This window comes from Limanda limanda, chromosome 10, assembly GCF_963576545.1.
Source record: "Limanda limanda chromosome 10, fLimLim1.1, whole genome shotgun sequence".
Lineage (NCBI taxonomy): Eukaryota > Metazoa > Chordata > Actinopteri > Pleuronectiformes > Pleuronectidae > Limanda > Limanda limanda.
In genome coordinates, this window is record NC_083645.1 from 23,193,885 (window position 1) to 23,206,322 (window position 12,438).

A 12,438-nucleotide genomic window follows, 5' to 3' on the forward strand; every position below is an offset into this window, starting at 1 on the left:
GTCGGTGTATGAACAGTTTATTTGTAGCAGCAGACTCGGCCCGACCTCCGAATACACAACAGTTCTGATTAAAGCTTTAAAACTGCTTGTGAACTGTTCTCCACAGGGTGATCAATAATACAACACGGCGCCTTCCAGGCTGCCACCAGTTAAACTGCACCGAGCCAATTCTCCGGCTCGGATGCCTGAGGATCTTACAGTCTCGCCAAAACAATGTCTTTTCCGGCTCAAAGCAAATGACTTGGTTAATTAGCAAAAAAGTGACAAGCTTAATCCTTTGTCTTCATGTTTCTTTCCCCCCCGCCTTCTCGTCCACCACCCACACATTGCTTTCTCCTCTGTTTACATTGAAAACACTCTCATGTTGCCGAAAACACACTTTCATTTTCTTCCCGGCTTTTATAGTTTTTTTCTTTCAATGTATTCCCATTGTTATCTAACCTTTTTAAAAAAGGACACGAAAACACGTGTCATATCTGCCGCACTTTAGCCGCTGCACTTCTTCCTATCTCCTAAAGTGTTCTGTTTGTGCTCCTTCTCTTTGGAGGCTGATCTGCATTAAAACAGAAAACTAATTAAAATGTAAATTGGATAGTAAAATGGACGGAAAAGCAAACAAACAAAGGAAGAAACACAAACACACAGAAAAAAAACCAACCTCCCACTTATGTAACACGTGTAAGAGGCGGCGGAACCTGATCCTGTGGCAATTTCCTTCTCAGCAGTTCACTCACTTTCCCTCGGCAGAGAAAAAGGGAAATAGAAGATGCGGCGAAGGCTTCCTGTTTAATATGATAAAACCCCTTTTTTTATTGTCCTTCATTATTCATCTTAAGTAAGTCCTCAAAACTGTGGAACTCCCTTAAAAAGGGGGGAGGGCTATTACGCAGCGGGAGCTGCACTCCTCCTCTGAATGACCATTGTGCTGCATAGAGCGATAACCTATTGTGTAACGACAGGCCGCTGCTTTCATGTCGCTTTATTCGCAGATACTGTAGATGGTAAATTTAGTCGGACAAAGCCGGGCGCCATCAGGAGCCACTGAGGAGAAGGTTTTATGTGCAGCAACCGAGCGGCTTCATTATCATGTATGGCGTAAGTGTCCTCAATCCTGAATTTCTAGTGGAACACTAAACACTAATTCAGCTCCAGCCACATCAAAACAAGGCCCCCAAAAACCGAATAATTATTCCTCCCTTCTTATCATCTGCCGTGACCTGAAAACTCATCTCTTCAATAAACACTTGACGTCCCCACTTCCTGCCTGAATCACATCCTCCTCCGAGCACATCGTTTTTTTCGCCCGCTGTACTTTTCCGAGAAAAATACTTTGTTCCTGTTTAGATCTGGAGGAGGAGGAGAGAAAAAAGGAAAACGCAATTTCTTCATCTCTTGTTGTTTTCTCACCTTATAACAATTCATTCTAAGAATGTTGAGCTTTTTTTCCCACTAATGTAACTGCTATTTTACTCAGGGTTATACCTGTCAGTCAAGTGCCGTTTCTTTTCATCTAACATATTTTTTTAAACAGGAAATACTCAGTGGCATGAACAAAAAAAAACCTCCTTGGCCTCGACAGGAAATAACAAGGTGACTGAGTGAAAGAAGACAAAATTTATAATATCCGAATTAAACAAAAAAATTGAAGGATCAGTTAAATGATCCCATCCTTGAAACGCACTAAAGAGCCGGGTTAAAATGAATTACACCCTATTCTAATATTATCCTCCCACAGCAGCCAGAAATTTTGTTTTTTTATTAGTAATTGAAATAGGTTGAATTATAATAGAAAAAAATAATAATAAAACGCCCCCGCGTGTCTTGCTCTCTCTCTCTCAAAAACCAATTGCTCCTGAAAGATTGTCATTCATGGGAAAAAAAAAACATATATTGCATATGAAATATATATGGGAGTTATGCAAGGCTGCATATTAATGATGAGTCATGGGTGAGCGAGCTGAAGCGGGAGTCAGAGGGGTGGCGAGCGAGCGAGTGGGCGGGGGGGGGCACAGGGTGGCGCTGTGACATGCTCCGTGGGAGGCCCGGGTTCATGACAGCGCCCCCTGGTGCGTGTGTGAGGCGCCAGGTCACCTGATTGATGTCCATGCTGTTGTCACAGGTCAGAGGTCGGGCCGATGTCAGGTCGTTGGAGCCGAGGAAGGTGGAGAGGATCCCGTTCTGGTCCACCTTCCGGATGGTGGTGCCGTCCACAAAGTAAATCAGGCCGTTCTTGTCCACGGCGATGCCTGTTGACATCACGTAATAGAGGAGGAGAAGAAGAAGGGGGGGGGACGGAGAGAGAGAGAGAAAACAAACCATGTGATAACAGGACAACAAGGTAGATCTCCGCTTGCATGACTCAGTGGACGGAACACGACGGATACATGTGTCGAGCTTGCCTTCCCATTATTCAGGTCACTGCAAATAGCACAGCCATCAATAATTCACCGGCTGCTTTTCTGGTTTTAAATAATTTCTCAGGCAGAAGTGGGAAAGGCTGTATTCATAGGGTGTACGTATATGCACTTGCACACGTCTTGTAACCCCGGCGCTCTAAAAAAAGGACCTCGTGAGATAGAGGGAGGGGTGGGAGTGGGGGGTGGAGGGGGTGTCAATGAGCGGTGCGTTTGGGAGATTTTTTTTTTTTTGACAGCGGCAATCATCAACAATCTGCTCGCCATTTGAGGGAATGAATGAATGAGCCCCGGGGAGCGGAAATGACAGCTCCGGCCAATTTTAGATTTGAAAGGGGTGAGAGACAGTTGCCATGGTGACAAGTGTGGACTAAATTGTCTCAGTGATTGAGTGTCACAGCTCCGAGTCGTAAGTTGCAGCCGAGCCGGTTCGGATTTTACATGCGGCGAGGACTATTTTTCAAATTCCAGAATCGGTTCTGACTCAGCTCGGCTCTCGGGTGATTCCTGAACATGAACATTTTGCATATTGGGAGGTTATGTTTTTAGGGGGTAGGGTGGATTTTAAATATTCTGAAGCAGCGTTAACTTCAGTTTTACCTCCAGAGTACAATTTATTTTTCATTGAAGTCTTTAAAAGCGTCCATGGGAAGGTGAGTGCTGTGGGTTGACCTGTGGTCCAGATTGCTTTCTGCTGAAACATTGACGAGCCCGGGGAGCCGGCGGTGAAACCTCGGGAGCCGGCTGCTCGACAGTCTGAGATCCTCAGACAGATGAAAAGTGTCACATTTGAGCAGAGTTCACCAAATGTCTGAGAGGAGGAAGGGGGGGGGGGGGGGAGGGGATGGAGCCATCTGCTGTTGCTTCCCTGGTCCTGTGCTTCCACCCACTCCATCATTAGAGACGCTCCCTCAAGTTGCCTTCACTCCGAGCCCTTATCACCCAGCTGAGGCAGTTGTTCATTCAGCGCCGGGGCGACAACGGACGCACAACAATTCATCTTGGCCTTTTCAACCAGAAGAATTGGGGGAAAGTGGGCAATCGGAGCACAAATGACACATGTGCGATTTGAATGTGGACGACAGGTTGTGCATAGCGGGAGCTGACATTTGGAGAGCTGGTATTATCGACATTTACAAAAGATGCTTGAGAGGAAAATATCTGCTATTTTCTATGAATAAATGCAGAATAAGTTGAGTAAATTTAGCTGGAGGAGCTTCTCTTAACTAATTACATCGCCCCCAGGAGGCTGTGTTTGTCGGTACAGGTTAGGTTTGTTTGTTTCTCAGCAGGATTCCACAAAAACTGTTTCACAGATTTCCACGCAACTTTGTAGAAGGATGGAACATGGGCAAAGTAGAACACATTAAATTTTTTGGTCACTTTTTTCAACATTGCAATTCAAAAGAGTGTCTTTTGGGAATCTTCACCAATTTTTCATGGAATAATCAATGGCTCTTATTTAAAAAAAAGCATATTTTAGGGACTTAAATCAAAGATATGAGATGAAATTCTGGTTCCAGCAGATTTAAATGAGGTTTCATAGGGGAACTGTTGAGGTGTGTGTTGTACTGAATGCGCTTGTTATTCATAAAAACATTGATTTTACTTCTTAGTTTACAGTCTTGCTTATTTTTTAACTTAAAAATGAACACAACCCGAAAATCTGTCGGCTCAGAGTTGGCACAGACGCCAGTGTTCACATAAATTGAAAACAAACCATTCAGTACGACATCATCGGCAGTTTGAAACGATACCTTTGGGTCCAGTGAGCGACGCCTCTGGAGCTTTGCCTCCGTCGCCACAGTGGTTCTCGTCGAAGGGCAGGCAGTGCTCCCCGGTTCCGGCCACCACCTCGGCGTTCGCCTGCAGGTCCTTGGTCCCCGTCAAGGTCTTCGGTCGGTAGATCCTCCGGGAGTTTGTGTCCGACACGTACAGCTGGCCGGTTACCGGGTGAGTTGCCAGGTAATACCGGTGCGCTGGGTTGTTACTGCAGTCGAGACAATACCTCAGTTATATATTGTCATCACAAACAAGGAGGGTTTTTGCTTTAAATGTCATCACAGTGCGGCCGAGCTTTCCACTAACGCTGCTAATGCTCCTCTGAAATGTGACCTAATGCAATAATCTCTGTAAAATACCTGAAAAGCTGTGAATGCCAACGAACCCCTAATGAAATTTAGCCGGGGTTTTCCCTCTGAATAAAACATTTAGCCAAGAATGTATCCAAGAGTAGATTCCATAATATTTCTCCAGAGAGCAAACATTGTTTTCAGTATAAATTTAAACTGAATACAGAACACATCTTTATTTCTTTTAAAGGAAATACTCTCGGAACATTCAAGGGAACGTTGACAGTTGCATTTGTTTAACAACCAATAGCAAGTTGTGCATTCTTTTAATAGTAATGAAATGAGAAAACCTTCTTCAGGCTCATGTGTTTGATTTAATTGCTTTTAAAGAGTTGACAGTTAGTAAACAACAAGGGTTCATTTTCTAGGTATTTAACCCTAAATTAAACATGTCATCTTCCAAGACACACAGCGGTAATGGCTGTTTAAGTGTAACTTGTTTTTCTTTCCAGTCCAATTGCAGCTTAATATAATCTGATTATCATCTCAATTAATGTTGTCTTAGTGGATAATGAACTGAAGAAGGTGATGTGATGTTTTCACGGTGACAATATCTGACAGAGACAGACAAACACCTGCACAAGTAATGAAAGCTGCCATGTGGAAGTTTCTGCTTCAGTCTCCAGGAACACACACACACACACACACACACACACACACACACACACACACACACACACACACACACACACACACACACACACACACACACACACACACACACACACACACACACACACACACACACACACACACACACACACACACACACACACACACACACACACACTCTCTCTCTCTTGTCGTTAAGTAGTTGAAGGCACACACGCTGGCATAATGCATTCCCAAGTCCCCCCTTACCCAAACCGTAACCAAGGTTTCCGCAGGTTTCAACAAGTTCAATTTAAGATCTTTATATCTTTACAAGACAAGTTTGACAGATGAAGGAACATCAGTGTCCAAGAATAACTTTAACGTCCCCATAGCAGAGATTAACCCTTAGAACACAAGATAATATAACAAACCGTGCATGCCGCCAAACAATTCACTTTCTCTTCAGAAAATAATAATAATAATTAAATGAAAATTAACATAATAAAGCCTTCCATAACATATTAAAGAATATTTATTGAATTGTAGACAATTTTACGATGCCAATGGAAACCCTGTTACCACCATCACCAAATGTCCGACCCCAGCCCTTACCATAACCCTAGCCTTAACTTAACCCTAAAACTAAGCTTTAACCCCCAAAGAGGCTTTAGAAGATGTGAGGACAACATCAAAATGTCCTCACAACGCCAAAATATCTTCACAACGTCATAATGTCCTCACATAAATCTCACCACAAAGTCAAAATGTCCTTACAAACCGGTGCTTTTGAACCAAAATTTGTCCTCACAACTATAGAAAGACTTATACACACACACACACACACACACACACACACACACACACACACACACACACACACACACACACACACACACACACACACACACACACACACACACACACACACACACATTCAAGGTAAAAACAATAACCAGATATTTCGGTCGTGAAACACTGGAGAGTTTCCACAGCGGGAGAGAAAGGGCAAAGCCTTTGAGAGCGAATAAGCAGCTGACAGAAGGTTGAAAAGATGGAAGTCAGACAGAATCTAACAGGATACCAGTGCAGTGGGGGGTTCCAGTTTGCAAAGCACAAATGACAACTTGTGTGCCAGATCATTTTATTTGTGATCACTCCCCTGTGGGGAGAAGCCTTTAGAAGTTGCAGAAACGACGGCTCATGTTCACAAAGTGCAACAACTAATGACACTGCATCTGCTGCTGCTTATTTGCATTTATTTTGCCCCCGTCTCATAATGAATCTAATGTGTCTTAAGATTGAGAGTCAAAAGGCTTTTTCGGCACATGATTGACTGATACTTAGATTTGAAGAAAGTCAATTAAATGATCATTTTCCGTGTCGGTCTCTTTTAAGCAAATTGAAAAAAATGCTGACAAACCGTTGAATTAACCTTTTGTGCTCACGTGTCATTAAAGAGCTCAAAACAGAAGCCGTTAATATGAAGAACCGCTTTCTTTACGGTTTGGTCGTAAACACGGCGTCTCTGCTTGTACTCCAGCTTAATGGAACCCCGAGTCAATACTGGTTGGCTTAGAAGTGGGATAATGTGACGGCAAAATAAATGTGGCAATGAAACATCTTTGTAAAATGATGAAGATGGAGTCGTAAAACCTGACAGCCTTTATGAGTCAAAGTAAAATGAAGCAAACTGGGTGGATGCAAGTTCCTAGAAAGAAATTCACAGAGACGCACACAAGTAACTCTCTCTCTTTTACAGTCAACGTGCCGGTGGGCGGACGCTGTAAATGAAACACCTGTATGACTTTATGTTCGGTCTTATAAAACAGTCCTGCAATAAATAAAAACCTTCGTGAAGCTTCTGATGTTAAACAAGTTTTACGGTTTTACTTTATGGTGTAATATCTAATATTTTGTTTACCTCTAGGGTTAAAAAAAAGAACCCCTCAGACGGTAGCCATAAAAGAGTCCAACGTGCAGGTAACCACACGCCTCCGATGATCCAGAATCCAGAAAGTCTCATATCAACCTGTGCTTTTATATTTCCTCACACTTCTTTATTGTCCTTGTTTTAACTTCCACTTCAGGACAGGTTTTTATCAGTCTGCTTTCACGGGACCCAAGGTCAAAATTCATCCTCAATTTTTCTCTTTGGTCTCTGATCTGGCTCTGATCATTTTCTACAGTTTTATTGCCTCTGCTAAGGAGTTCCACACTCGAGCTGCTGGATGGATGACCACAGAAGTTGTTGGAAGGATGTGATATGAGTCAGGACATAATACATATTTAGGGCGGCTCTGGACCAGGGGGCGGATCCAGACTTCTCTTCACTTTATTTAAACTTGCAAGAGGACGTCTTGTCTACATGTTGTTAATTCAGGGCACATTTATGTGTGGGCAATTTGGTGCAAAACCAAATAAAAACTTGGATCTAGAGAATTTTAATGTGGCTTCATAAGGGAGGACGGTGCTCTCTGAGCGGAATACTTATTTTTACTCTTTTCTAATCTATAACATTTTTATATCTCTCCGCCGTAATGTTCCGGGATCTAAAATCGGTTATTGTTTCCAATTGTTTGCCTTTAATTCCTTAGTCTTAGCTTGTAAAACACCTTGTAACTGATTTAAAAGGAGCTGTATGAATAAAGTTTACTATTATCATTATCGTTATTATTCACTGGCTTCCTGTAGAAGCTCATAATTAGCATAAGACCTTGTTGCCATGGCCGACACAGCCAGGAGTGGGATTTAATCTGAATGCAATCACTTTATTTCACAAAAAACAAACAGAACATCTCTGAACAACTTTCAGAATAGTTTGTGTGGATGTGGGGAGGAGAGGAACATTCCAGTCTTTACACAGATCACACAGTTTTCTAAGTGTGTGTGTTTCATGGCTGCAGATTGTTTCCTTTGGCTTCGACCAAAGAGAAAACGAACAAACAGAAAGATCTGTTGTAGCCTTTGAGTTCTAGTCAATGTAGGATATAAAAAAAAATAATAATACACAAGTCACATGGTCTGACAATGACCTGGACCGTTGGGGTCAACTATCCTGCAGCTGCGGACGCCCACAGATCTTATAAAATAAAGGAAAAGTTTATCCGGGTGACTGATGACAAATCATGTTTCACAGCGCTGCGGCGGGGGGGCTTTTATTCTCTCTGAGGGTCAATTAAGCTCACAAAGCTTACAGGAAAAAAAAAAATACTGTGATCCAGGCACTAATCAAAAACTATACTGCACCTGCAGCTAGAATCAAATGAAGGAGAGACAACGGACTCTGTGGTAAAGTGCTGCTGCAAACAAATCAGACAAATTGGTGTTGATTTTAAATTCAGCGAACAGGAACACGCAGCACATCCTTTCGTGGTCACGCCAGAGACGTTAACCCTCGATGGGCGGCTTAATAAAGTTATTCCAGTTTCCTCGGCGGAGCACCTCTGGCTCTACTGGTCAAGTTAATCACAGGACAACCTAATTCCCACCAATCTGCAGCGTCACTGGATTCGATGCCGTTGTCTTAATCATGAATACAAAGCAGTTGTGTAATCTCCCCCCCCCGGCGGATAACAGCATCTGCCGAGCGCCATTACGGGAAATGTAATTATAAGCTTCACGACGGCACTGTTAATTGCAGCACTGTTGTACTGGACTGCATTATAATGTATACACATATATGCTGATTGTATAAATTTACATTAACACCCTGCTTTGGATGTTACTACTCAATTCTTTCTTCTAATCTGTACCAGGGTCCCAGCGTATGTCGTGGCCGCGCCGTCGATAATCACGTCGCACGATCCTGAAAGAGCGTGAAACCAATCTTCTTATTTAGATGTAATCAACCGATAACTGTGTTTGTTATAATTACACTTGCTAATCAGTGGTGCTAAAGGTGAAGGTAAAAAAGAGAGAGCTACTCGTGTAGGTACTGGAGCAGATGATGGAGGTGATGATGTCGGGAGAGCGAGAGGAAAACATGCACTCAGGTTCAAACACCTACCTGTGTCTAAAGTCTTTATTTCTACGACAGGGAACAGGAGGAGCAGGAAAAGAGGAGAAGAATCAATACAATGAAATTCATCAATCTCACAAAGGGATACTTTGACTTTTCTTATTTTCAGTGTTATTTGTCCACCAGACAGCTTTCTTGTAAAAATGACTTGTCCTATATCTCAGATACTGTAAATCTGAATCAGTGTAAACGTCATCCGTGTGTTTGTGTGACCCGAAAATACAGTATTGGTCAGACCACAGTCTTAATATTCCTTTATTTGACCTATATGGAATATTAAGAAACAAGGGCCCCAAAAAAAAGCAGCGAACAACAACTCAGGCATGGTTTTAGCGCCTTTCCGTAGAAGACAGTCGCCGGTACAATCCCGGAACCTAAAGGGAAACGTGTCCCTGAGGTAGAGCAGCAGTTTGCTTTAGCACTGTGAGAGTGTGAGTGTTAAACACATTCGTCCTAATCAGCCGAACAGGACTTCACAAGAAGTCTGTGCGATGTTTAATTGAGCCAGCGAGTGGGCGTGTTGATGATATAACTTCTCATGCACGGTTTATCGAGGCGCCACTCCTCCTCTAAATTGAAATATTTCCAGTAGATGAGAAGAATTTGCAGTTATGTCCAGACCCGATTCTCTGAGCACTGCCCAGGTTTCAATCCATAAAAACGAATAAATCAATCGATGTGTTTCTTTGCCTCTAACTTTCCTTATCAGTCTGTGTAACATCAGGGTTCTAAAATCAGAATCTGACGCATCGTCTCACTCCCTGGTTTGTTCTGGTTCCGTTGTCGGGGGAACAAACATGTAAATGAGAACATTAAAACACTGTGTATGTGTGAGCACAGAGTGAGGAAGACGAGCAAAGAGATAAAGGTCTGAAAGCGAGTGACACTAAGCAGAATCAGAATGCGACTCGGCGATGTCATGAATATGCTAATTGGACGATTGCAGTTCCACAACGGTGCCGCCGCCGCCTCTGTTTTGCACAATGACCCTAAACGCTCCAGCCAAATTCCGGGGTCTCTACCTCGTCCTGCTCCTAACAAGTGTCTGGTGAGAAAAATACAAAACAGCCGAAAGTCAGAAAGTCAAAACATCCCCTTGAAGAGCAAACACATCCGGAGAAATCACAGTGGTTCCGCAGGAGAAGTGGAGAAGTGGGACAGCGGCCGAGAGTTAAAAACCACAGGGAGGGAAACTCGTGCTTCTATCTCCGTAAAGCCTCATCCTGCATCACCACTGCTTTTCTCCATTCAACCGCTCATATTGAAATATTGATTCTGCGACTGTAGCATTGGCCACTAATGCCGCCTTTACACTCAGAGCTGTTGAAAGAGATTAAGGGAAATCCCATATGATGTGTTTAGGCTCTCGCTCAGCCACAATGCATCATAAATGCCAACAGCTCTGGTTTCAGATACTAATATCGAAAAGGAAAACAAGCAAATACTCTGCAAACGATGAAGATATAGTGAATTTTGCACAGAAAGGGACACTTCTTCTACTGTAATGGTTTAAAATCTTTGCTGCAGTTTGAATTAAAACTCTCCTCACTTGTGTCTTTTGTGTCAGAGTAAAATTTAATTTGGCTTCTTCACGGAAGTGGTTTGTGTTTCTCTCGTTGCAAAGCGGGTGCAATAGTTGCTCGGAGACACAAACCATTTCTGAAAAGTGTTGCTGAGCATGCATGCTCCTTAGCGGCTGCCGCATCGCGCCCCCCCCCCCCCATTCATAGTATGCTAGAATCTGCCCTGTAGTTGCTGATCAATGTGCAGGTACGTCAGCAGGCTACTGAGCTGGAGAGGATTTCTTTTCTCAACCTTTTTTTGCCTTGTCCACACTAATGCAGAGATTTAGCAGAACAAACTTTTTCCTTTGTGTTTTGGGGGGGCTCTCAATCACAAAGAGGGTGATACGGGGGGTTTCTGTGTTCTCGCCTGGAGGGAGATAATTTGTCAAATCAGGTATTCTCTGTCGAAACTGAGGGAAACTAGCTGTAGTCGTGGAGACAAGGCCTCATCGTCTTATCTCTGACTTCCACCCGGCTGGATGTGCAGCGACCTGCTCGCACCATGTGACCCGCCCCCCCCCCCCCCCCTTGAGCCACTCGTCATATGTTTGTCATTTACGCGTCTCGAGCAGGATGATCGCCCGGTGTACATTTAATCAACACCTGCTACTTTGAAATAAGCCAACTGGCCGAATCAGAGTCATTGCAGAGAGAAGCCAAGTTGGCATGAGGGCGTAAATCATCCCAATTACACGCTGAAGACAGGATGTCTGTCCTAATTATGGAGATGGATGGGGGAAGGATTTCAGATTTCTATGGGCAGGAGGAGAGACGTGTGTGAGTGAAGGTCTGTCCACTGTGACGTCTCAAGTTTCAAGTTTCCCTCTCCAAAACCGGGCACACAATGCAGAAAAGTTGATTTTCTGTTTTTGTGAAAGTTAACATTTGTCTGAACAACTGCTTAAATATTGAAATATAAGTTATTATTAAAAAAACACAGAAAGACGTAAAGTCAGTATAATGCTAAATCTCTTTTGCATTAAACCTCTTTCTTTCATCTTAACACTACACAAATTGAAGACAAGTTAACACAAATTTCAATAATAAGTTTACCAGTTTGGACACTTTTAACAAAACAAATAAAGTATAAAAACCAATCCACCTAAAAAACTTAATCCCTACCAAGGGCCTCAAGTTTATTTTCTGTTTTTGTGAAAGTTAACATTTGTCAAATTGTTTTTTTTTAATGCTGAAATACAAGTAATTATAAAAAAAACAAACAGAATGACTTAAAGTCAGTATAATGCAAATTCTCTTTTGCATTAAACCTCTTTCTTTCATCTTAATAATACACAAATTGTAGATAATTTAACACACATTTCAAGGTTAATTCTTAAAATATTACTTTTACCAGTTTGGACACATTTAACAAAACAAATAAACTTTAAAACTAATCCGTCTAAGAAACTAAATCCCTACCGAAGGCCTGGATCTTACCGGAGCTCCATGATACTCGTGACGTTGCCCGACGGGAAGATGCGGCGGATGTAGTTGAAGTCTCCGACGTACAGACTCCCGTCGATGCCCCAGGCCAGAGCCACGGGCGCCAGCAGCTTGTTGCCCTGGGCCTGTCCGTTACAGCTGGGGCAGGAGATGCTCCGGCGCCGCCCGTTGCCCATGACCGTGGAGATCACAGGCGGCTGCAGGGAGATGAACTGGTTCTCTCCACTGCCTTTGTACAGAATACCTGGGGGGGGGGGGCAAGAGGGCAGGCA

At 43.1% G+C, this 12,438-nt stretch overlaps 1 protein-coding gene across 7 annotated transcripts in view; it reads right to left on the bottom strand.

Moving 5' to 3' along the window:
* si:dkey-237h12.3 (teneurin-3) overlaps nt 1-12,438 on the bottom strand; it is a 151,963-nt gene that overhangs the window by 13,380 nt on the left and 126,145 nt on the right. For 4 of the 7 annotated variants that reach the window (XM_061079495.1, XM_061079497.1, XM_061079498.1 and 1 more), the window contains 3 exons: nt 12,161-12,410; nt 4,172-4,404; nt 2,092-2,246 (listed from right to left, as the gene is read on the bottom strand). In XM_061079495.1, the coding sequence (XP_060935478.1) occupies nt 2,092-2,246; nt 4,172-4,404; nt 12,161-12,410 (638 nt within the window). Of the gene's footprint in view, nt 1-2,091; nt 2,247-4,171; nt 4,405-9,146; nt 9,168-12,160; nt 12,411-12,438 lie in introns of all 7 variants that reach the window. The other 3 variants (XM_061079494.1, XM_061079496.1, XM_061079499.1) reach the window with 1 other exon arrangement.